General features: G+C 40.0%; 1 protein-coding gene across 1 annotated transcript in view; it reads left to right on the forward strand.

Moving 5' to 3' along the window:
* CACNB2 (calcium voltage-gated channel auxiliary subunit beta 2) overlaps nucleotides 1-26,921 on the forward strand; it is a 402,450-nt gene that overhangs the window by 250,886 nt on the left and 124,643 nt on the right. The window contains exon 3 of the mRNA XM_073801728.1: nucleotides 12,502-12,621. Within this exon, the coding sequence (XP_073657829.1) occupies nucleotides 12,502-12,621 (120 nt within the window). The remainder of the gene's footprint in view (nucleotides 1-12,501; nucleotides 12,622-26,921) is intronic.

Here is a 26,921-nt window from a genome sequence, read left to right on the forward strand (position 1 = left end):
GCACACCCTGCTTTTTGCTCCTGGATTTTCAGAAACGGCAGTTGGCGTTCTGGTCTTTTCGTATCTTGTCGTCCATAATTTGCCCCAGCTGTACATGCACTCAGTTATTTTTAGCCCCTTATAGTTTCTTTGTGTTTTGTGGCTCAAGGAGGAGTCTGTCCAGGTGCAGGCACTGCAGCCAAGGGTCCCAGGTCCCAGCTCGTCTCACAAACACTGGTGCCGAGGATACAGAGGTGAAAAAAAAAAAAAAATCCCTGCCCTCCTCGTGGACATTACATTCTAATGTATGTGTGTGTTGGAGAGGGAAGATAATAATATTTAACTGTCTACAGTATTGAATGACTGTCATTTAAATGAAGTGGAAGGCAGAGTCGGTTTAGCTTTGGCTTGGAGGGCCCAAGTTTGCTGTCTGTTTTAACAGTAGAAGCCTCTGGCATGTAGCATAAGCATGCGGTAGCATCTATGAAACAGTGTCACCAGGCCAAAGGTCAAGGGTCAGAGGCATGGCCAGCAGTCAGCAGGTCTTTTCTAACCTTTACCAAACTGTCTTCTTACCAAACTGTCAAGCCATGTGTTGCCCTGCCTGATAGAAGTTTTATCATCGTTGAAGTTCATTATACTTTTAAACTTAAAGCAGAGCATGTATTTCCACGTGTCTTAGTCCCTTCGGGCTGCTATCACAAAATACCACAGACTGAGTGGCTTATGAACAACAGAAATTTCTCACAGTTCTCAGGGCTGCAAGTCTCAGATTAAGGCTCTGGCAGAGAGTCTAGTTCCTGGTTCATAGACGGCCATCTTTTCATTGTGTCCTCACTTGTTAGAGGGGCAAGGGAGCTCTCTGGGGTCTCTTTGACAAGGGCACTAATCATACTCATAAGGGCTCCACCCTCATGATTTTTTACCTCCCCAAAGCCCCACCTCCTAATACCATCACCTTGGGGATCCAGTTTCAACATATGAATTTGGGGGGGACACAAGCACTCAGCGAATGGCACCATGTATTGAATATTTGCAATTAAAAAAATGCTTTCTTGGGAGTTCCCTGGTGGCCTAGTGATTAGGGTTCCAGGCTTGCACTGCTGTGGCCTGCGTTCGGTCCCTGGCTGGGGAACTGAGGTCCTGCAAGGCACGCAGCATGGCCAAAAAAAAGCTTTCTTATTTGTGCGACAGGAAATATTACATAAATTGCTTTTTACCAACTGTATATGTCCAGTGTTTTGGGAAACATTCTGAATAGAGTCTGGATTTTCTAACAATAATATATTAATATAACCAACAGCACACCTCCAGCTAACCAATCTGAAATTTGCAGCATATTTCTAAACATAGATTTGTAATGAACCAAATTGTCTCTAGTTCTTAAATCACCCCCTGAAGGTAGGTTAGCTGCTTAAAGGCTGCATTAACTATTTTAGGTCAGTAGGGTACTTTGTGGTGCTTTGTCACCAAGTGCTGCATGCCACCGGCCCTTTTCCTGTCAACTCCCTGATCGTGTAGCCTATTTTTAATATTAAATCTCTCTGAACCAAAGTCATATCTTTCTGGAAGGTTAGACTTTTAGAGCAGTATATTAATAATGTATTACCCAATTACTGAGTCATTTGGCCTGCTTAAGTATCTAACCTAGTACCAAAAATCATTTAACCAGTCATATGAGAAAAGCCCAGTGTTTCAGTGGAGACTTCAAATAATCATTTTAATACATTTTCTACAGAGAAATGTAATACTTTAAAATGTTAACATTTCACGCCAAAGTATTTTTCTATTAATTCTTGTTTCTTTCCTGATACAATTCCTGCATCAACATTTACTCTATTTCTTTTTTTTTTTTTGACTTGAATCAGGAGTTTTTCAGAAGATCCCAAGTTTGCTTCCCTAGTTTAACCTTGCTAGTTAAACCTAGTTTAACTTGCTTCCCTAGTTTAACCTTGATTTAAACTATCAAGGTTAAATCAAAAAATTAGGGAAAATATGAATCTGCAAACACTCTTTTTACAACACCAAAAGTATTTTCAGAGTGTTTTGTTAGACATTTCAATTGCAACAAGCATGAGCTTTTTAGTTCTAATCACAAAAATGGTAACATTACAGAAAAAAATTAAAATTAGTCCCCTGAATTAAAAAACAATGAATCTAGTCCTCTATCTCCTGTTATTTTTGTGTACTCCCACTATTTTTACATACATGAATGTATGTATTTATAGAAATGATTCAGGGTTTTTTTTAATTTATTTCTTTTTTTTTTTTACCAAATACGATCATGATAAACATTTGCCTATAATGCCCTTTAGTCTCTGTAACTATTATTAAGGTTGTATAATAGTTTAAATTTATGAACCATAATCTAAGAATTTTTTAAAGACAGGTCCCAGAAGTGAAATCATTAGCCTAGATACATATTAGTCTAGATACATATCTAGATACAAACAAAAAGAACTTGGTTTTCCCAAAAGGTTGTGCTAAAGTAAAACTATGAACAAGATGTGAAAGCATTGGTTGTAATGCGTCCTCATAACATTGTGAATTGGCACTTTGCAGAGAGTACTCGTTTAATGAGGAAATGGTATTGTGTCTAATTTAGTGAGACTGAAAATTTTTTTCCAGATGCTTGTGGGTAACTGATTTTTTTTGTGAATCTTGTATCCATAACCTTTGTCTGCTTATGTCTGTTGTTCTCTTACTGTGTTTCGTATCAATGAGAAAAACTTATGTATATGCAAAGAAAATTTTAGAGGGTAAAATCTTTAAGGACTGAAGCCATATCCCTTTTCACAGCTCTGGGGTTCCCTGGAGGATACATGTGCTGACTGTCCTTTAATGTCTGTGGATTGATGGTTCATTGCCACCTGGGAGAATTCTCTCTGGAAGGCAGGATCCAAGGTTCATTGTTTGATTGTTCTGCCACTCAAGAAAAAGCTCGCAGCTGGACATATCTTTTGATATGATCTTTATTTAGTAGTAGAGAGCCTGTTAAGATGTTCCAGAGTTGTGTATTTGTCCAGTTAATAGGTGCTTTCCTTTTAAATATATGATCCAAAATTGCTTGAAGAAATATCTTCCTCCTGTGCTGACTTGATTTTTTAAACATTCCATCTTACTAGAAGTTATATGTACAGTCACGTTTTTTTCTGCTGTGAATTTAAACTCTATTCTCATAGGACCAGCAGGAGCAGGGTATGAGAAGTAACAGTCTGTAAACAGTCTATTTGAATATGTCATATTTACAATGTATTTTCCACCATCTGTAAGAAAATGCTCGAGAATATTCTTTCCGGTAGCTTTGATTTACTGTACTCATTTTGCAGAGGGGGAATTAGCCTGGGGAATATTTGCATGACTTGCCTATGGCTACGCAGTGAGTCATTAGCAGTGTTAGGATTGGAAATTTAAGTCCCTGGAATGAAGAAGTGCAATTAATGGGAAAAGAAGACGCTTTATAGAAAATAAGCTTTAATTACATTTTTAAAATGTCAAAATCTCTCTTACATTTCTTGGAAGGGTGCTATATACATTTTAAGTGTAATGACTTTTTAGTAGCTTGCTTGTTGTGGAACATGTTTATTTAATCATCAGACAGTTGACATTTACACTACGTTAATGAACTTGGTATTTGTTGAGGTTTATGATAAAATCCCAAGTATATCTTCAGGCTGATGTTTTTGTTTTATTCTTCTACTCATCATAGCAAATATTTATTGACATTAACTATGGGTAAGATTGCTGTTGGTGTTTTTTATTTTGTTTTGTTTTTTGTTTGTTTGGGTTTTTTTAGTAAGGAAGAGACGTGGGAATATTTAGGAATGTTTTAAGAATGTTTAGAAATGTTCAGGAATGCTAAGGAGGACCCTGTATAGCAGAATAGCTTCAGGGTCTAGGATGTGAGGAAGAAAAGGCTCTCTCTCTCTCTGGTAACCCTATTCATTCATTCAACACATGTTTATAGAGCATGTAGTCTGTGCCAGGCACTATGCTAGGCACTTAGGATAAATGAGTAAATGAAACAAAAAAAAAATCTCTGCCCTCATGGATGTTATATTCTAGTGGAGGGAGGTAGACACTAAACAATAAACATAATAAGTAAATTATATTGTATACTAGGAGGTAAAAGCACTATTTTTAAAAAGTTGAACATGGTAAGTGAGATGAGTGATGCTGGAGGGCAGTGGGGATTGCAGTTTTAAATTGGATGGTGGAGGAAGTCTTCATTGAAAAGGTGCCAGCTGAGCAAAGACTTGAAGGAAGTGATCATCGTGTGGAAATCTAGGGAGAGAGCTTTCCTTGGTGCCTGTGAGGAGCATCAGTGAGGTTGGAGCAGAAAAAAGGAGGTTGTATGTGAGACGGGAGGATGGAGGAGAGGTGGAAGAGGAGATGCCAGCCAAGCAGACTCCTCAGGAGCAGCCAGTGGGTAAGAGAAAGACCGAGAGAGAGTGCTTTGAGAAAGCAACTTTGAGTGAGTGAATAAAGGGTGGTGAGTGATATTAAACAACCAGGCTCAATGCTACCAATAGGTTAAGATGAACACTGAGAATTGACCCTGGGATTTGATTCATTGCTGATGACCTTGAGCAGTTTTGGGGACAGCGGTGGGAGAGAGTAGGCTTAAGAGAGATCCGTAGAGAACTGAAGTGAGCGTGGGCAACTTCTTATAGGCTTTTTTTTTTTTTTTTTTTTTTTCTGCAAAGGAGAGCAAAGAAATGGGGTGAAAGCTGGCAGAGAAAATGAAGTCCAGGGGAGGTTTTCTTAGGCAGAGGGACATAATAGTATCATGTCATCTGCATATAATGACAGTTTTACCTCTTCCCTTCCAATTTGGATACCTTTCATTTCTTTTTCTTGTCTGATAGCTGTGGCCAGGACTTCCAATACTATGTTGAATAGAAGTGGTGAAAGTGGGCATCCTTGTCTTATTCTGGATTTTAGCTGGAAGGCTCTCAGGTCTTCATCGTTGAGCATTATATTGGCTGTGGTTTTGTCATAAATAGCTTTTATTATTTTCCTATTATTATTATTTTTCCTGTTATTTCCCTATTATTAATATTTCCTATTATTTCCCTGTTATTAGTTTATATTTATTTATCTATTATCTATTTATTTATATTGATTTATCTATTATTATTTTATATCTATTTAGCTATTATTTTATTAGATATGTTCCATCTAAACCCACTTTGGTAAGATATTTTTTCATGGATGGATGTTGAATTTTGTCAAATGCTTTTTCTGCTTCTGTTGAGATGATCATGTGGTTTTTTTTCTTTTGTAGATGTGGTGTATCACATTGATTGATAGGCAGAGGGAAATAATAACGTGTGTATGCTGAGTGGAATGATTCAGTAGAAAGACTAAAGGTAGTGATGCCCACTCAGAGTTTCTTGCTATATCCATACCCATCATGAATTCCTATACCCAGAATTTTCTATGTGGCTTCATTCACTCCTTTAATTTTTTTCAGCAATATTTTGGGAAAGTCCAGCTCTCCCAGGCCACTAATTTTCTTCTTCTTACCTGTTCATTTTTATTCTCATGAATGAAAAATAAATTTTTAAGAAATCATATTAGCATGAAAAAACACTTGTAATCTATCACCATCAGTAAATATATATTATAGGCTAAAAAACTCCCCCAACATACACAAACACTGTTGTAATTGTGAAGGGAAATTACTTATCCTATGCTTGAAATCTAAAACTCAAAATAATGTTAAATTTCCCATCTAATATTAGCTTTTTCATAGTGGTTCTTTTTAACAGTGTCACGTTTTACAAATATTGGACTCGTCTACGAAACGTAAACATCCATCATACCCTCAATTCGAGGAATAATTTGGTAATTACGGTGTTTTAATATATTACTCTTAAAAATATGTAAGTTAGTCACATCTCTGAGACTTGGACCTATCATTTCTACTCTGTAGTAACTTTAGTTTCAGTGCTGAAAACTAGCAACTGTTCCTATTGCACTGAAAGATTAGTCAGAAGACCCTTGAATTCCAGCCAGCTTCAGGCCGGAGTAGCTACCAAAGAGGCTGCTGAAGGCCAGCTTGCCAAAGTTATGCTCATTTTCAGGGAAAAGGGGAAAACTTAAATACCTGCCGTCTTGACTTCCATTGTTTTCCTATTCTACTTACCTGCGTTCCATTGCAGATAAGTAAAAAAAGAATACTTTACAACTGAGATACTCTGAATGAGGAAAATTTCAGGGTATCAGGCAACTTTTCACAAAACTGTGTTACACTGATGAATGAGAAACTCTCTGGTTCATTGCACCTTCATTGTGCCTTTGAGGAAGATAAAATTTGAGAATCTGTGAGGATGTATATGTGTGGGGGGTGAGTGAGGGGATGGGGAAGGGACGGGGACAGGCAGAAAGGAAGGGAGGGGGAGGGTGCCAAGCTCAGCAGAGATAGAGGTGAGAACTTGGGAGTCATCGTGACACATTACGACCTTTAGAAAAGTTTATACGTGTGCCTGGCAGACAGAAAAAGATGTTTTCTATAGCACAGGGAACTATATTCAATATCTTGTAATAACTTATACTGGAAAAGAATCTGAAAACGAATATATATATATATAGTGTGTGTGTGTGTGTGTGTGTGTGTGTGTATAAATAAACTGAATCACTTTGCCGGACACCTGAAACTAACACAACATTGTAAATCAACTATACTTCAATTTAAAAAAAAGAAAGAAAAATGGTTTTGATTAATAGAAACATCAGTTGCATGTAGGGATTTGTTCTGACTTTTAATTTTCTGAACTGATGCACACGTGGAACTTAAATTCAGATTGCTGAAGGTTAATTCCTACCCCCATCGATTTTTAGCTTTGTAACCTCACTCAGGTAACTTAACTTCTCTATGTCAGTTTCTTCATCAGTGAAAAATGGAGAAAATTAATTATTAAATTATGTAACACTGGTGAATCAGCACAGTGCCTAGTACAGTGTAAGCATTCATTAAAAATTAGCAGTTATTATCACTTGTCTACATGGTCTAGCCTTAATAAATTGATTGCTCGAATTAATGTAATATAGAACAATCTCAAAAATATACCGATGTTAGCCTTTAAGAGATAGCCCTGGATTTAGAAGGAAGAAATTCAGAGAACTGTGTTTAAACCTCAGAAGACAGGATTTTCCCAATAATGTGGAATTTACTGACAACTTAAATACCGCTCCTAATTAAGAAAATCAAACATGTATAAGGACTTTTTCTGTGAGGTGATGCCACATAAATGAAAAGGATTCCCAGAATACATATTCCAGGTGTGTCACCTGCAGAGAGAAAAAGAAGGGAAAGGAGAGAAGGCTTAAATAAGTACACCTGCAAGATAGCACGTTCGCCTCACTGATCTCTGTTCATTTCCTCAAACTGCGAAGCATTCCTTGTCCTCGGGGCCTTAGCATATTCCATTCCCTTTTCCTGTCTTGCTTTTCTCAGCACATCCAAAGGCTAACTTGTTTTTTCTTTATCTTTTGGGATATTTCAGCTTAAATATCATCTCAGATGATCATGTTGTCTTCCCAGCTAAAGTAACATCTTCCCATCATCATTTTCTCGTCTCAGCCTGTTCACTGTTTTCTCAGCTGTAATTATTTTTCTGATAATTATTTTAATTGGTCTTCTTCACTAGAATATCAAGCTTCATGATGGAAACTAAGTCATAGTCCCAGCATTTAACTTACAGTTGTAGCACTTATGGTTCCAAAATAGTAAGTACTGAATAGATGCATGTGGTGTGTGGTTTTGTTCGGTTTGGTTTGGTTTAGTTTCAGGGCAAAATTTAATCTCTTCACCAGTACTTATGAAACTTACACAAAGTTTACAAATTTTCCTATGCTCTTGAGAAAATTGAAGCTAATATGTTAGCTTTTACGTAATCATAACAGGGATGAACTTGGATGAACACCATCCCCACAACAGGGATGGTGATAGATTTATCACCGTCACCTCTGTTGATATTTTCAAGTTTCGCCAAGTGGCAGGCGAGTCACATCTGAGATTTTCGTGATTGAATGGATTTGAATAGTAATTTTGTGACACTGGCAAACCAAAGTATACAATATTAATGAAAATGGGCTTCCTCTGAATAGCCCGTGTCATTTTTGAACTTAGCATAGTCCTGTACACGAGGAGTCTTATGCATGAGTCCTATACATTTGAAGTCTTGAGTATTTTGGATGGGACACAGCTTTGTCTAAAACTGAGGTAGCCTTGGGATACTATGAGAAATTGATTTTGCCCAAGAGCATTGCTTCAGGCTTCATACGAAGAGTTCCTACAGAAATGGATGACCCACTTGGGATCCAAGATGGTGGTCCTCAAGAGGCTGAGAGGAAGTACAAGAACATTCAAGAAAAACCGTCCTGGAAATAGACATGATTGAAACAGTAGAGAACAGCATGAAAAAAGCAAACATTATAACTACAAAAAAAAGTGTTAAAGGAAAAGCGGGATGCTTTGTGTGTAAATATTTGGCATACATTGGAAAACGCCAGAAACTGAATAATAGATAGAAGCATCAATTAATCCAATTAACTCAAGTCTCCAGTAAGCAAAGAACACAATTTGGAGTGAGACTCCTGAGGATAAAAATAAATGATCCCAGGTGAGCTATTGGTAGACATTAGCTGCAGGTTGCATTTTAGAACTGCATGATGAGGAATGAGAATATTAAGATGTGGAAAAGGACATCTGTGATGTACCTGCCAGGACAAATACTACAAAAGTTCAGCTAATCATATTGCAGGAACCCGAGAGATCGGGGTACCTCTTGTGCTAACCTTTTCTGGATTTACGGAAGTGACTGCCAGCTCTTCCTGATTGAAGGCTACTTGAGTCAGAATGACCCAGAAAGTCCATATGGTACCAAAGGCAAAAGCGTAATTAGATACACCACTTCTGACTGCATAAATCCACACTCCCAGAAGGAAGGAGATTAATTGTAAGGCGCACGTTTGGAGGGTGACTTTCAAAAATGCAAGAACTCTGGAAGCTAAACAGCGCTACCATTTAATAGTGACTCTCTTTGGATGGGAGAATTTAAAGTAAATGTTATCTGTGTGTCTCTTGTCCTGTAATGGATACATGTAACTTCTACAATGAAAAGTAGTTGGAAAGTGTGTACTTCACATATCCAAGGAATGAAGGTCACATGGACATCAGTTGAAGTCACACATCGTATTGTCAAAGGTTAATATATTGTTGCAAGTATTCAAAAGATCATTGCTGTTATAAAGCAGAAACTAACACACCATTGTAAAGCGATTATACTCCTATAAAGATGTTTAAAAAATTATAAGAAAAAAAAAGATCATTGCCAAAACTCAGTGGAGAGGGGCTCTTAAACTGCTTAATTATTTCAACCTGGAAACAGGTCTCAAAATGACCGTGTAATTAAAAGCTACATCTGATTATGAGCAAAGGATTTTTTAAAGCTTATTTTGTTCAAAAGGGAATGAGATCACACACAATTGTGTGTGTGTGTGTGTGTGTGTGTGTGTTACTCTCTTCCTCTCATTATGGGCTTCTTAATGACAGAAACTTTGTATCTTCACTGAGGCATGACCTGATCCTGTGACAGGGTGACTGGGTTTAAAATGCCGGCACTTGTGACTACGGGGCCTGATGTCTTTTATGGGATATAATCGTGCTTCATGGTAGTTTTCTGCTGTGCTATCCCTGCTATAGGAAACCCTCTGGGAAAATTAGGAATCCCCTAGCCTGTGTGTTGGTGTAGAAAAACCCCTATCTCCCTTGTGAATTGTACTAGAATGAAAAACTTGCAATGCATTTCCTATTCCTCATGCATTTTACATTCACTTGATAACAAGGTAAGTAATCTATTTATTGATTTATGTTATGATACCACAATGAGGGTGCATTTGATCTACAACATTTATTCTAAAGCCTCTATTCTACTGTATTTTCTGGTGTTTAAGTCATGAAGATTGGTCTTAGCCTAGAAATGAAAGGAATGGGGGTGGGGAGGGTTTGGAAGGGAGGGAGGGAGGGAGGGAAAGTAAGGAAGGTTTTCATAAGAATCCTTTCTTTCATTCGCATGAGACTTTACAAAACAATCGCCACCAGGACACTCAAACAAAAATGTAGCTCGGAATGCAGTGGTAGTATTTTATGTTTACTTTAAGAAACCTGGAAGTGTGTGCTTCTTCATAAACTTTCGAAAATGTAATTCCATTAGTAGTGGAAATTAATAAGTAACTTCCTTTCCCAAGCCCCAGTCACTTTATTTGTAAGAAGAGTTTGGACCAGATTGTTCTGTGAATCTTAACGCCACCTAATAAATCAACCAGGCTTTGAAATTTCTTCGTAATTACGTGATAACAGTTCACACTGTTATTTATTCCAGTGACTTTATTTGGAAGGGTAGTTTCTCAGTTGCAGAAGCAGTTCGAAGTCACTTTGAGCTCCGTTAAACGCATTGCTTAGCGCTGTGATTACTTTCAAGACCTAATGCAATGGGCAGATCTCTCGCATTTTGTTTAGGAAATCGAGAGCCGTCAAGAGCGGCTTGATACTAGGAGGGATGAGCACGATTTGATTTTGGTCGCCCATCAGTGTATATCGTATTTATTATCTACGAATTGTCCAGTGGCATAGGATATACTTTCTGCAGCACATTAATGGAAAGAGATCCTTAAATGAAAAAAAAAAGAGGGAGAGATTACACTTTATTTCTGAGAGAATGATCTGAAATAGAAACACGCCAAACATTACAGGTGCCTGTTACTATAGAAGCAAAAAGCCCTTTCCAGCTGTTTACACTTTGGATGCAAAATGGCAATCTGACAGAGACTAACCATGTGATGTGAGCGTCTGCGTAAAAAGGCTACACACGGAGCATGCCCAGTGCGGTGAGCGCGTCCTCCGCCCTCCCCCTCCAGATCTCTGAAGATAAGGCTTGACCTTTGCACTTGCAAATGTCACTGCATACGTTTTGCACTAGGTTGGTTTGTGTGTGTGTGTGTGTGTGTGTGTGTGTGTGTGTGTGTGTGTTTTAAAGGCTCTCTTACAACTGATGTCTTTTAACGATCCAAGAGTCGGGAAGAGAATAGGGTAATAAGATGCATGAAGTTTAGGACGAGTTGATGCCTTTGGATGCACTTGAAGTGTTATCTTTAAAGCAATCGAAATCATTCGAGTGTTTGTTTCCCCTCCCCACTGGCTGGAATGGGAAAATAAGAATCTCCTTGGACTGGAGTCCTCCGGGCTAGGAAGTGAAAGCCCCGGAGGCAGAAAGGGACGGAGAGGAGGGGTTTGCCCAGAGCATGGACGGGAACAGAGAAGGGGTTCTGCGGGGCTCAGCGCGCACTGAGGATCGGTGCCTGGGGCTGCAGCTGCGGACGAGAAGGGCGCTGTCTGGCTGATGAAGGCCACCTGGGTCAGGCTTCTGAAACGCGCCAAGGGAGGAAGGCTGAAGAATTCGGACATCTCTGTAAGCTCCAGGGCTCTCGTTGAGGGGAGACGTTATTTTGTCGTTGTTTCTGCTGCGGGTACAGTGAGGATTGTCCGGGGCGCCCGTGATGAGTAATATGTTGATTGCTGGAGAGGGAACGGGAGAGAGTCCTGTAATCCTCCGAGCTCCTTTTCCTATGCTGTGATTTATTGCCCTAGGAGCTCTCCCGGGCAGGTGTTTTCCGTAGACAGCTTTGATGAAATATCTATTTAAAGGGATTGAAAAACAATGTGTTGCTTAAAGACTGAGGGAAGCTGGCGGCTATTGCATTACAGGTTTGTCAGAGGAGCTATCAGGTGAATACGGAGGTAGGTACAAAAGGATGCTTGAGATGAAAGTGGGTGACATCTATGGTAGTGACATTTCAGAGAGTTCAAGTTGGTAACTCGCTCGACTTTCCTGTATGTTTTATTAGCCTGTCTTCTTTCTAATTGGAAATTCTTGCTGTAGCTGTAGACTGTTCTTGAAGCTCTCCTTGAAACCCGCCTGTGCCCTACGGTGCACTGCAGCACAGAGCTGGTTTGATGATACAAAGAACTTGTTCTGGCTTCCAGAAAGGCTGCTAACTGGCCCATAAGGTTTGGGAAGGGATGGTAATTTGGAAGGCACAGCTCTCCTAGTGCGTGGTCTGCAGACCAGAGCGCCATGTGTGGAGCTGGTTTGCCACCAGGTGGATTATTTTCTCCTCTTTTCAGGAATGGATAGCACAGTCTAGGAAGCTGACTGCCGTGTCAGTGAGACGTGGCCATTGCAGACCTCATAGATGCAATCTCTTTTATTTATTTATTTATTTATTTTTTGCGGTACGCGGGCCTCTCACTGCTGTGGCCTCTCCCGTTGCGGAGCACAGGCTCCGGACGCGCAGGCTCAGCGGCCCACGGGCCCAGCCGCTCCGCGGCATGTGGGATCCTCCCGGACCGGGGCACGAACCCGTGTCCCCCGCATCAGCAGGGAGACTCTCAACCACTGCGCCACCAGGGAAGCCCGATGCAATCTCTTTTAAAAGGTCGATTTCTCTCTCCAGGGTTCGGCAGACTCCTACACCAGCCGTCCCTCTGATTCAGATGTTTCTTTGGAGGAAGATCGGGAGACGGTGCGCAGAGAAGCACGACGACAGGCCCAGGCCCAGCTGGAGAAAGCAAAGGTAAAACCCTCCGTTCTCCGCCAGGCTCTTTGCATGTCGTGCTGGGTCCGTGATGCGCCACCTGTGGCAGTTCCTCCTGAAGTGCACATGTGGTCTCTCTGGCGGAAGAGGGGTACGAGAAATGGAATGTACTTTCTTCCCTTGACAGAGAAAGGCAGTGTGATATATGGGTGGTCTTGCCTTTTATGTTGTTTTATAATCCAGGCAACTTGTTTCCGTGGGTGGATGGTTTATTTAGACACACAGAAAGGATCCCTGAACATGCAAAGAGGAAAAACTCCTTCTAATATCAAAAGGATTTTACTTCAGTTTTTTCAGGAAACCATTTCTCGGCTCAGAAAAACAGACATTCTTCAAGCTAGTGTTTATTCTCTTAGACAACAATTTTTCTCCCAAATTTTACTCCCTAGGTGTTTTATGATGGCGTTTTTCTTATATTTACAAAATGGATTGCATTATGCTTTTCAAAAACAAAGCAAGAAAGGATTTTATTCATTAAAATTGTTCCCTTGGAGCACTTTCTTCTCCATCCCACAGTAACAAAGTGCATATATATGGAAGGGGGGACTGGAAAAGACATACGAAACATGGAAGTACAGAATTCAGCTGAGACTGTTTCATTGCACTAATGGCCATGACTTGGATTCTTTTCCCCATGCATTCGTTCAAATAGCAGCTATTTCTAAAGCATCGACTGTTGTTCATGTTCAAAGGGCCTTGGTGTGTGTGGTAACTTGGTAACTTTTAAGTGAACATATTTTAACACAGTCTTCATCGGTTGTCTTTTGAAAAAATGACTGCTTCGAAAAAAGTGCCGTGTTGATCTTGCTAAAAAAAAAAAAAAAAGAAAGAAAATCGAGGGTAACTAACATTAGAATACTTCTGCTGGCTGCTTCATCTCTGAGATGAGTAAAATCTCTGTGTGTTGCTATGGGAATCGTGGCTTGGAGATGCTCGTTTGAACGCATGGACTGCCGTTATGTAATATGCATGTGACCTGTAGCCCAGCTGCCATAGTAGTTTGCAGAGGAGCTGCCAGGAGACCTTGACTTCTAAAAAGAAAAGCAGGACTTCCGGACACCAAAACAGTGTTCTCACCTCAGCGAGCAGGGAAGTCATCTCCAGGTGCGACACAGTCTTGACTGTGAGAGGATTCATAAAGGGCAGAGGCAGGGAACTGATAAAGCAAGGTGTGGCCCAGTTGCCACCACCTAATCTGCCCTACCCAAGTGAACCATTTAAAACATTATGCTGTGACAATACGGATGAAAGTGGAGGGCAGATCACAGAAGGACAGACACTTTATGATTCCACTGACATGACGTATCTTAAGTAGTCAGACTCCTAGAAGCAGAGAGCAGGATGGTGGTTGCCCGGGGCTAGAGGAGGAGATGGGGAGCTGCTATTCCATGGAGAGAAAGTTTCAGTTATGTAAGATGATTAAGTCCTAGAGATCTCCTGTACAACGTTGTGCCTGCAGTTCACAATCTACATTTAGAAATTAAGAGGATAAATTTCTTGTCAAATGTTCTTACTGCAATAGAAAAATTATGAAGTTGAAATTAAATAATGAATGTATGACTAGTGAAGTTAATTGCCCCACATTTGCGGTGTAGCTAATATAAGTTGCAATTTAGAATCTGAATTCTACACTCTATATTTTGCACCTGGGTGAAAAGAAAAGTCAAGAAAAATAAATGAGTCTGTATTCCAGAAATAAGAGTGTTCTATTTGTACTCGTTCATTGTGATTTTTTCACATACCAAAATTAAACAGTTTCACAGGCTCATATCACATCATCATCCAACCCAGTGTCTTGTAGGTTTGCTTTTCACAAACCACAAAGTCTTTAGTTATCTGATTGGTGCATTTTTGTCTCTCACTGCTGTAAGTTCTGAGTTCAGTGACACAGCTGCATAGAACTTTTAAATATTTTTCAACCCAGTGTGGATCATAATATTGTTCCTAAATCAAACCAGATTCGTGTTATGTGTCATACAGACTAAAAAGCTTATAGTTACAAGTGAAGTAGGGATGAAAGAAAATGAAGAGAATTTAAAATAAAGGCAAAATAATTGAAGGGCTGTATCGTATGTTTAATGAAAATAGTTTACCTACATCCATTTTTCTTCTTTAAAATTAGGCCCACATCTTAAACCTCTGATGTATTCAAATGAGTTACACTAGGGTGAGTGAGAATTGGAATATGTTCTGAAAGAAGATACAGAGAGTAGGATTTAAGTTTACTTTTAGTTAAAATCATGGTTTGGTAGGCCTGATTTCTTAATTCTGATATCTTTGAAGAAGGCATACAAAAGAAGGATTGTAGATGGGCCATTCATTAGGCTATTTTTACTCTCCTCTCCTCCACCAGTAGATCATTGTGCCTTTGTGGGACGTATTTCAAAATGAAACCTTAAAGTTCAAAAATATACGAAATCATTGTTTACTTTTAAGAGACTTTCAGACACTTTTTCCATTCATTTTGGAAGACTCAAAACGTTTTCTACATTTGTTTTGTAACTATGATAGTATCCCTCAAACAGGAAGCCTTTCTAAGTGGGTGCTTTAACTTACCAACCCTGCCGATCATGTGCCCTAAGTGTGTGCAAATGCCTGGAATAAACCTCAACAGTGCTTTCAGATCCTGGTAAATATGAAATATATTATCCATTCATTGCCAAGAATATGCCCATGAAATAAGGTGATTGGCAAGGAGTGAAACTAGAGAAAATACCTTTTGAAATGAAGTGACCTACGTAAGGTTATATAACCAGGCCGTCTGTGATTCCCATAAAACCCAATAGTTTTCACTACTGCTTTAGTATGGCTTCTCTTAAACTAGTAAACTCTACAGTGAACAGATTAAATATTTATTTTGAGGCAAGTAACTGATATGACCTTGTTTTTCAACTTGGTGTTTTCTGATCCCAGATGCACGTTTTGATCTTGTTCAGGTTTGCCGTAGTTTGCAAAGCCTTCCCTATTTAAGCTAGTGCTCTTAAACACAAATGATACTGTCTTAAACACAAATAATATAGGAATTTAGTTTATTCCCACACTGATCTTTTTATTAGAACAGGTTTATTGAGATATAGTTCACTCATTTAAAGTGTACAGTGTGGGACTTCCCTGATGGTCGAGTGGTTAAGACTCTGTGCTCCCAATCCAGGGGGCCCAGGTTCTATCCCTGGTTGGGGAAATAGATCCCGCACGCATACCACAACTAAGAAGCCCACGTGCCACAACTAAAAAAAAAAAAAAAAGAAGATCGTGCGTGCAGCAATTAAGACCCGAAGCAGACAAAATTAAATAAATAAATAAAATTTTTTTAAAAAATCAAGTGTACAATTCAATGGTTTTTAGAATATTTAGCATGGTGCAGGCATCGCTATAACCAACTTTAGAAAATTTTCATTGTCCCCTAAAGAAGTCCCATGTTCTAAATTAGTGGTCATGTCCCATTCTCCCCACACACCGCAGCCCTAGGCAGCCACTACCAAACTTTTCTGTCTCTATAGATTTGTCTGTTCTCGTTATTGCATGTAAATGAAATCATGCAATAGGAGGTCTGCTGTGATTGGCTGCTTTCACTTATGTAACATTTTCAATGTTCACTCCTGTTACAGCATGTATTGGTACTCCGTTCCTTTTCCTTGTTGAGTAATATTCCATCGTCTGTATAGATCACATTTTATTTCTCCATTTATCAGTTGGTGGACATTTGGGTTGTTTCCATTTTTAAGCTATTGTGGATAATGCTCTTACATACATTCATGTACACATTTTTGCATGGATGTTGCTGGTTCCTAAGATCATTTTTTTTTCAATTGAAAGAATTTTTTTTTTTCTTTTCCTTTTCACTCCCCAAAAATGATCCTTCCTGCCCTACGTGCAGAGACTCTGAGTTGGGAAATCTGGATGTGGAAGGCATTGGAGCAGAGATGAAATGGGTTCGGTGTGGTATTCTTAGCAGAATGGATTAATGTTAAATTTTAAGTCAATTGCTCTCTTATTAGTAAATGTCTACTATATTGAAGAAAGTGTATTAGTCACAGTTGGTGAGTAGGGAAGGCATTGCAAGACCAGAGCCACAAGAAAAAAACAGGCAGATATTTTGCTGTAGAAAACTTCTAGTATTTGTTTAGGGAGAAAAGTCGTGGCCTTAAATCACACTAATCAGAAGCAGAGGAGAAGTGTTTTAGGGGAGTAAAGAGGTCTGTGAGTCTCCAGAGGAATAGACTGCCCCCTTCTGGCAGAAACAGAAAATCCTTCCTGGAGGTGGTGACGGCTTCGAACTATACCTTCCAGGATGGAGTTTAGCTTGTAAAGTAGAAAGTGGGGAGTGGAGGAGAGGGAAGGCCTGATAAGTAATGTGAGTAATGGCTAACATTAGGAAAGGCTCAGCAGCCAGAAAACATGGAACCTTCCAGACGAAGGTACCAACTGGAAGATGTCTTTATTGTAGCCTCACATTTGCTTGCTAGTTTGGCTGGGTATAGTATTGATGTATGAAAAGCGTTTTTCTTCCGAATTTTAAAGGCATTGTTTTGTTTTCTTCTGGCATCCAGCACTGCTGTTGTGATTGCCCATGTCATTCTGTCTCTGAGCTCGATTTCTGTATAATGTTCTCTAATATTTTGAGAACTGTTCTTCCCTTGGAATTTTGAACTTTCGCCTTGGTGTGAGGCTTATTATTTCTTGTGCCCGGCTCTTCGTGTGAATGTTCAGTGTGAAGGGCCAGTCACTTCACTTCTGGAAAGTGTGTTATTTGTTTATTTGTCTCTTTATTTGGTTTTGATCGTTTCTTCTCCCGTTCTTTCCTCTTTTTTCTGGTTCTCTAGTTTTTCACGTGTCTGATTAGAGTTTTCTTCCCCACTCACGTTTCCCTACCATCCCTCTCCCTTTTTGTTCTAGTCATCGAGTTCTTCTCCACTTTTAACCTACCTATTGAAATTTTTATTTTTGAAAATGTCTAATTCCCAAGAACTTTCCTCTTGTCTCCCTTTTTATAGCTTCTTGTCCTTATTCCATGGCTATGATATTTTCTATCTCTTAAGATTATCTTTTAAAGATTTTTCTGTACTGTCGGTGTTTTTTAAACTTTTTAGTTGGATTTTATTCTTACATCTGGAGACTTTCTTCAAAAGTTTGACTTGGGGTTATCCATTCATGATTAAGAGCATGACATTCAGCTGACCGGAAGCTTCTGGACTGCTGGTCTTTTATAGGGTAGTGGGGGGGGCTTTTCTTTTTATCTGATTGGTGTCCCCAAAAGAGTCCACAGTCTCTAGATGCTTTAGTTTTCACTCTTTCTACTCTGTGAATTGCCACTGCCTATTGTTTTCTCTGCCCTACGTTTTTGTCTACTCCCATCTCATTTTTTGTTCTTTGCATCTATGGGTTTAGACTTAAAAAAAAAAAAACTTTCAGGAGGAAACATTTGTTCAGTTGACCATGTTTTTATTCTCCACATTTATCAATAAACATACTATAAAAGAGGAAAGAAATGTTTCTCATATTACCTCAGTCCATAAATGCCTTAGACACTGGGAGAATCCTACCCAGTTGGAAATATTCCCCTACCTGGCCTTTTCAGAAGAAAGAAGAAACAGGAATGTGGTTATTCACCTTCAACCCAAACATGAATTTTTTATTTCAAGAAACATTAGACATGTTTTTAAAAATGAATCTTACTGGGAAAATCACGTGGGAGGTAGGAGAGAAGTGTGTATATATGCCTGTATTATATACTCTCTTATCACATACTATACACATAGGGGGAAAAATAACACATTTAATTGGTAAGAAATAAAATCCAGCAGAGAGGTCTCATCACCAAAAACATGAAGTATGGGAGACATTCTTTGGAAAATATTTTAGGCTCAATTATTTTCCCATTGTTGATTCTAATGTCTCTTAATTTTTGCATTGAAACACTGTCAGCCCTCTTTTGCTCATAGCAACTACCTTCCAAATACAGCTAGAAAATTGGCAAAATATATCTAATTTCCAACATCATGAGTTCGTTTATTGTTGAAGTACATATTAACTTAGGTTGCATTTTTTTCTACCTGTAAGAAAACAAAAGTATGTGAAAGCCCTGTGCACCTGTTAGGCGTCTGCGTAACTCATAAATATGACTGGGTATGTACAGTCATATACGCTGGCGCTGTAATTCCACCCATCTCCAGTGTTAATTGACAATAATAGTAATAACACAGTACTGACGACACTTGCTGAGTGATTACTGTTCATGATAGCCAATTTGAAAGATAGAAGAGGAAAAAGCAAAGCTTTTTGAAATCCTCTAGAGCAGTTATGATCATGCGGTACCTACAGCATCAATTCCTGTACTGTCTTTTACATCAGAACAAACTGCTCTCCGTTGAGTGGCTTAGGTCACGATGTTCTTCCACGCATCACTGGCCAGCTGGCAGGTGAGCTGGTGACTGGCTCATCTGGGATGGACTCTTGCCCATGTCTGTAGGTTGGCAGCTGTCAGCTTGGGTGGCTCCTTTTCCTCTGGGTGGTCTCTCATCCCCCAGCAGGCTGGCTGGCTCTTGCTCACCCTGGTCTCAGGGTTTTTCTTCTCTACTGAGTCAGTTTTGTCGGGCAGGTCCTGGCTACAACATAAGCCTATTTCTGCTACCTCTCTGGTTGTTCCTTTTCAGTATCTTCCACTGTTTCCCTCCACCAAAGTGTGGAAGTTCATCCAGCCAAATGCACCAACCTTGACCTTCTGGCTTTTATCATTGGAGGCATGCCTTTGGTTTTCAAACTGGTGGATTCTTGGGAGCTGCTACAGAGGCAGAGGGCTGTCCAGCAGCTCGAGTTCTGGTTCATTCTTCCTAGATTCAGACAAAACAGCTCTCTCCTTTTTTTTTTTTTTCTTTTTTGACATATTGGGACTTCTGTGTAAGCTCTCCTTTTGAATAGAGAGCTTCACGTCCATAACGAGTTTTAAACCACTGCCATCTTTCCTTTTACCATCTAGTCCTTCTCACTGCTTCATCATCACATTAAGTCTAAACCTCTGCCCTTGGCCTCTCTCCCTAGTGTTAGTATCTCACATCTTCCTTTTTACGGCACCTCTATCAGTTCTGACGTTTAAAATGGAGCTCCCCATGTTTTTCCTTCAAACCCTTTCTTCTCTGCATTTTCTTATTTCCGTCAATGTGAATTTCATCCTCCCGAGCTCAAAGCCTTGGTCCAGGGGTCAGCAGGTTTTTTTCTGTAAAGGGTCAGATAGGAGACGTTTAAGGTGCTGCTGGTCACGTGGTCTCTGTCACAACGACTCAACTCAGGAAAGTCTGGATTTGGATTCCATCTCTGCCGTAGACTGACTGCTTGACCTTTTGATAAGTTATATGTGACACTCTTGGTTCCAGTGATAACTGCATGAGCTGTACACGTCCAGGGAACTCTGGGAACGTCCAGAGTTCCCAGATAGGGTACTGGGATGGGCACAGGTGGCTGGAACACACTGCTCCTGCCTTCAAATTCAGTGTCTAATGGGGAGTCTGTATTAGAAGCAATGAAACCACTATTTTCATTCCCATTTTAGTTGTGCAAGGTCACCCTACACCATTATATATGGTTGTTACCAAACTCAGGTTCAACTGCTTGTTGCTCAAGAATCCAACACTGAGACACAAGTGTTGGGTAAAAGGAAAGATAGCTTCATTGAGGAGGCCAGCAATCCTGGGGAGAAGGTGGACTCACGTCCCAAAGAACCAACTCCCCATTGCCAGTCGGGGGCAAGAGCTTTTCAAGGGGAGTTTCATGGGTGTGTAGGTAGAGGGAGGGGGCTTCATGCGGGATAGCACAGTCAGTTCTGACCGTCATCTTGTAGTTGGTCGTGGGGTGGTCTGAGCAGCATCATCTTGATTGTTTTAAGTACAGTTAGTCTGCAGTTCCAGGATCGGTTTGTTCCTGTTTCTTTGGAATTGTGGCAGCGTATGACATAGCTACAGTCTGGTCATCATGTAGTTAACTTCTTCCACCTGGTGGGGTTTCAGTATCTGCACAACAGCTCACAGGACATGGCTCAGAATATTATCCATAGCCCTTGAAGAGGAACTAAAGGTCCTTGACTTTGTTTAATGACTAAACTATTATTATTTTGTTTTCTTTGATGGTTTTCCTTCGTATCTGCATTTTCTTACTTCTCTGTTGAAACGTATTCTTTGGCTCAAGTTTTTCTACAGACGAGGCAGGCGGAGGACTTGGGGTGGGGGGTTCTGGGAAGGCCCCATAGGGCTCTGCTCCGTCACGTGGTCACTACTGTCTTGGAGCTGTTTCTGACTCGGTGGTGAGTGCTGGGTGGCACATCTGTACCGTCCAGTGACAGCTGCCCTGAGTGGCATTTGCACTATTACGTGATGTTGACAGCAGCTCATCGATCAGGTCCAATTGCACTCCTATCCGTCCCCGGGACTGAGGCGGTGTCCTGTCCCCTGCACTAGACTTTGAGCCCCTTGAGAGTAAAGGCAGGCTCTGTGCTTCTTAATCTTGTGGCTGTAGGTTTGTGCGTCTGTTATCAAGAGCAAGTTAACACAATGCTCTCTTGCTCTTCTCACGGGTTCTTTTCTGAGTAACACCTGAGTATTTTAGGAATAAAATTACATATCGTTCCCTGTTTCCTTATGGTTATATTTATCTTGGCAGTCTACCCAGGAGTGAGTTTTAAGTTTCCAATGGATAAGAGTTAACATGTTTTAAAGGGAACCCGATACTCTAATTCAACACTCTCTTGCAGTGGATTTATGGTTTTTATTAATGGGAGTTCTAGGGTGCTGAGGTTTGCCCACATTCAAACTGCACTCTTGTGTAAGAACCCTTTTAAGGACTGTTAATATAATACAGACTTCTGGCTGTTTCAAAACCATAAATGGATTGGGGAAGGATTATTATAAACTTTGCTGCTCAAGCCTTCTTTTTCATTGAGAGCTGTAACTGAACATCTTTGTGGTATCTTTATAAGCACAGCTATAAATACATGATTCTTCCCTCTTTTTCTCTCTACCGGATATGAACGGGGAACAACACAAAGATCTTTAAGCAGTTAAAACACTCAACCTCTCCCTGCTCTTGAGTTTTTGCCCCACCGACAACTAAAGGAAAGATGTTGAAAACTGTAAGACAGTAGAATTTATTCAATTAGCAAACATTTGATGGATGGTATTGTGCTATTGAGCTAGGAGCTAGAAGAAGGAGTATCAAAGATCTGCTCGATGTGGTTTCTCCCTCAAGAAGCTCCTGGTCCAATTAATGATGATGCCAGACATGTGTGTCCTGACTGAGCATAAGGTGATAAGTGATAGACTAACAGCAGTGAGCCAAAGGCTGTAGGAATGGGGAGCAGGTGGATGGGAGGTACTGCTGGGGTGGGAGAGGGCTGGAAGACCAGAATCAGGGCAACGGGGATTATAGATGCCCCACCATGAAGTGGATGTCTCTTTGTGGATAGAGCCTTTGCTAGCCAGTGATGTGCTTTTTTCTAAGGTTATCAAGATTGCTAACTGAGGGTCCAACAGAGGCTGTTATTTTGGTTTAATTTTGTCTAAATCCCATCTAATTCCAATTTACCTTAAACTAACCACACCAAAGTGGATTTTATTAATCCTCTTAACCATTTTGAAGTGTACAGTTCAGTCGTGTTGACGATGTTCCGGTGGTTGTGTTGCACCTCTAGAACTTTCTCATCTTGCAAACCTGAAACTCTCTACCTGTTGGCCAATATCTCTTTGTTTCCTCCTCCCCCCAGTCCCTGGCAACTACCATTCTAGTTTCTGTTTCCATGAATTTGACTACCCGAGGTACCTCATATAAATGGAATCATACTGTATGGGTCCTTCTGTGACTGGTTTCTTTTACTTAGCATCATGACCTGAAGACTCATCCATGTTGTAGCATGTGACAGAACTTCCTTCTTTTTCAAGGCCAAATAATATTCCGTTATGTAGGTAGACCACATTTTCTTTATTCGTTCATCTGTTGAGGGACATTTGGGCTGCTTCCACCTCTTGGCTCCTGTGAATAATGCTGTAAAGAATTTTTGTGTGCGTGTGTGTATCCTGGACTTCTTTTTAATGATGCTGTTAAGCTGTACCATAGCCATTAGCAGCTTATGTTTATGTAGTGTCTCAGTGTTGCAGCCCCCAGTATCCCAAAGTATAACTTTGCTTGGTCTTTGCAACTACTCGGTGGGGAAAGGAGGGCAGGTATGGTTACCCCGTTTTATGAAGAAATTGATGGTGGATATTGAAGAGTCTTGTTCAAGCTCATTGAGCTCTTAAGTGACAGAAGTAGGACAAGGACCCAGGCTTCTGTTTGGTAGAATTCTGTCCTTCGTTCTTTCACCTAATCAGTGAGCCCCTCTTCGAAGGATAAACTGACAGTGTACTAACGCTGCCTCTTTCTTACATGTTCTGGAAGGATTAAAGGAATAAAACTTTTTTTTTTTCTTAAATAACAAAAGCAAAAAAAAAAAAAAAACCCAGCATGGCAACTATTAAAACAAATTAAAAAATAAAAACACCACCTCTGCTTCTTTTTTTTTCTTTTTTAGCTATTGCATCCAGATAGTACCGTTAGAGTTTAGTTTATGGTACTTATGCCACTGATTGGAATTAATGCTTTTTTACATTTTAATACCCTTTAAACAAAAATTTTGAGCTAAAATTTCTTCAGTCTAATATGTTATTAAAGGAGGAGATTTCAGGGGATTTCCCTGGTGGTCCAGTGGTTGACTCCATGCATCCACTGCAGGGGGACCTGGGTTCGATCCCTGGTCGGGGAACTAAGATCCCTCATGCCACGTGGTGTGGCCAAAAAAAAGGGAGCTTTCAGGATATATTGTGTACTGTACTCTTGGTTAAACAGAGATGCAGATGGGATGTGCCTAAAAATGTTTGAATAGGGTCTTCCTATAGAGAAATGGAAAAATAATCAAATGTCTAGGAAACAGGTTGGATGAAGAATGCTGAAGAAATTGAGTTTAAGTAGGTCAAGGGAGGAAGAGAGGATTGAAATCACGATGAAACTATGTGAAAAAAGATTTCATAAGTGTTGTCTCCTCCTAAGGAAAAAAAAAATGGTGAAAGGAATGGTCTAAAAATTATACCAGCCAAAAATGTAAAGTTAGATGTTATAATTGACTTGAGAGAGATGAGAATGTGTTGTAAAGAAAAACTAGGAAACTGCCTTAGTGATGGTTTTAAAGAAACTTGTGTGGCTTGAGAAAGTGTTCATTTATTTTAACTAAATCCTGTCTTGAGGAAGGAAGATGGATGACATTAGCTGGGAAAGTTATTTTTGATCTAGTGATTCCCTAGTAAGAATCCTTTCTACTGATATTTGCAGGATTAACATTGATTGCTTTAAAAAAAAAAAAAGTCAGTTCTTCTCCTCACTTTAAAAAAGAGTGAGGTTAATACTCTGCTCACCCTACCTCCCAAGATGGGACCAGGAAGTGTGTTTGGCAGGAAGGAAGCAAAAATGTCGGCAGTCAATCATCAATTAAGTTGTCCAGTCTTTCTGCTTTCTACATCCATTCCCTGGATTTTAAACACCTTAACTCTTACTTTTGTCTTCTTAGAGGAACTGTGGTCATCCCTAGATGAAATATTTATTGGACCCCTTGTAACCCTACATTTGAGTCAACCAGCATTCCTTGCAGATGCAAGTCAAGTTACACATTGGTTGACAAGGCAACCCTGTATCACACAGTCACGCAGAATTAAAGCAGGTCATTGGCATATGCTACTAGCTCAATTCTGTGCAGTTAAGTAATCTGAAACATATAATAATCCTATAATGGATATACACAATGAAGTATAAAAATCCTTTGAATAGAAATCTCCGCATGCTAAATGAAGGCATTATTCATTCAACACACCTATATTTGATCCCCTCCCTTGCCGTATGGATGATGCTAGAGGATATAAAATGATTAAGCTTTGATCCCTAATTATCAGGAGTGCAGTCTAAAAGGACATTTAACTCGTAGCCCCATGGTAATGTACAATACTATCTTCTTCACCTCCTCACTTTAAAATGAAAGAGAGAAGTTGATCACCCTGAAGCCCAGGTCCCACAGCGACTCCGGACTGTGCGCTAGAGTTTACGAGCCGCCTGATGTTTTGTGTCCTTTTTACCACGTGATTTGCATCTGAGTCGGCATCTCAGAGGGCGCAGTACCTCAGCATCCTCTTAGCCAAGTGATCAACACTCCGCTAAAGGGATGTGTCCCAACCTTAAATATTTTATTTAAGCTTAACACATTAAGAAACGTACACTTCACTAATATTTTACTATAATACCAAGGCCGGTTCTTTGAGCCTGAGTCAGCTACTTGAAGTCTCAGCTACACCCAGACAGCCATCTTCAGTATAGAATTTAGTCTGACGTTGGAGTTTGACCCTATCCAAAGGGATTTGGAACTGAAAAGGATTTTTAATGTTAAAACATAGTCATGCGGCTTCCCTGGTGGCGCAGTGGTTGAGAGTCCGCCTGCCGATGCAGGGGACACGGGTTCGTGCCCCGGTCCGGGAAGATCCCACATGCCGCGGAGCGGCTGGGCCCGTGAGCCATGGCCGCTGGGCCTGCGTGTCCGACAGTGAGAGGCCCGCGCACCATACAAAAAAAAAAAACAAACAAAAAAACATAGTCATGTTTATACCTCAAAACGATAAATTTCTCCGGAATACCTTAGTTTTACAAAACATGAACCATTTGTTTCCATTCTTATACTTTGCTAAATGTTTTGGTAAAATGAAAAAGCAGGCATTTGGTAAATTGTAGTAACTCTATAAAAAAGGAGTTTGAATTTTTTTTTCCCTAAAAATTCCTATCTACGTAAAATGTGTTGATATTAATAAAGGTCAGTCACACTTGTTAACTGTGGTCCAAGAAAAACTATCCATTTGACTTAGACAAATAGGGTACCTTGTAATCTTAGCTCTTGAAGTATTTTTTTATATTTCCCTGAAATATATATGGTATTTCCTTGGCTGAAAAAAAATGTTTATTGTTAACATCATCAACATGGAACCTGTTTTTTAAGGATTTTAAAAAACTATTTCTTCATCTTTTCTGGATCATGAATGCCTTTGAATATATGATGAAATCTTCGAGCCTTTTCCAGAGGAACAGTCAGCTTATGTACCATCAGCAAGTAGTAACTCATGTTTATACAATGTCTCAGTGTTGAAATTCCTTGTGTTTTACTTTGCTTGGTCCTTACAACTACTTCGTGGGGAAGGGAGGACAGATATGTTTACCCCATTTTGTGAATGAGGAAATTGATGGTGACCTTCATAGACCCCTGAAACAAATCCACGTACCCTAAGGGTTTACAAAATACAAGAACCTTTGTTAAGAATCCCAGTCTTCCTCCAGTTAGAATGGCTGATGCCTTAAAAACTGTGGGATGTTGCCCTAAATCTGCGAAGTGTTTTCCTTTGCTCTCAGATACTTGAGGCGATGACCACATATATTCTTCTTGGAATTCTTATTTCAGCTATAGTGTTTAGTCTAGTGTGGAAGTGGAGGTTGGGCAGATACATGATACTCTGTAAATACTTTCATGTGCCATAGAGCCATAAAGGATGTTCTAGTTTAAACAGTTGTCAGTGGTGAGTGATTTCAACGTTCTGTTTTGTTTTCAGATTTTCCAATGGCCTGTATGAAGGGACTCAGAACTGAAAAGTCCTTTCAAGTTTAGCGGATAGTGGGAAGGAATCTTTCTGTGGTTGATGTACTGGTCTGTGAGTTTCTGACGTGCTTTGTCTTGTGTTAACTCTCAAAATATCATCTACGTATTGGCTCTTGTTTATTCTTGCTTAGATTACCTGTTGGATTGGGATAACCAGGACGTTGACTAGATGTGTGGAGGAGACCCTACCTGCAGATTACAGAACATTAAGGCTCTCTGTTGCCTGATTGTCCTGTTTCCCTTGATTAGACAGACATCTCCTGCCATCTTTCTGGCTTCTTGGAAGAATAAACGACATATTAAATGTTCCCAGGAGCAGGACGTTCTCCTGCCCAAAGATTTAGGATTCCATTGAGAGGTTCCCTTTTATTCAGCGGCTGTGTGCTCTGGTCTGGTGTGGTCCATTGCTCTGTCCCATCAACCCTCCCTGTGTCCTCACCTGTCACCTCCTGCCGCAAATAACTTGTCCTTGCTTCTTGAGGCCTTTATCAGACCATATGTTTCTCTTCTCCAACATGTAAACTGGGAGCAACTTGGACTGAGACTTACCCGGTTGACACTTAGCAATTTGACTCCTTGG

The sequence above is a fragment of the Tursiops truncatus genome, chromosome 2 (assembly GCF_011762595.2).
Source record: "Tursiops truncatus isolate mTurTru1 chromosome 2, mTurTru1.mat.Y, whole genome shotgun sequence".
NCBI lineage: Eukaryota > Metazoa > Chordata > Mammalia > Artiodactyla > Delphinidae > Tursiops > Tursiops truncatus.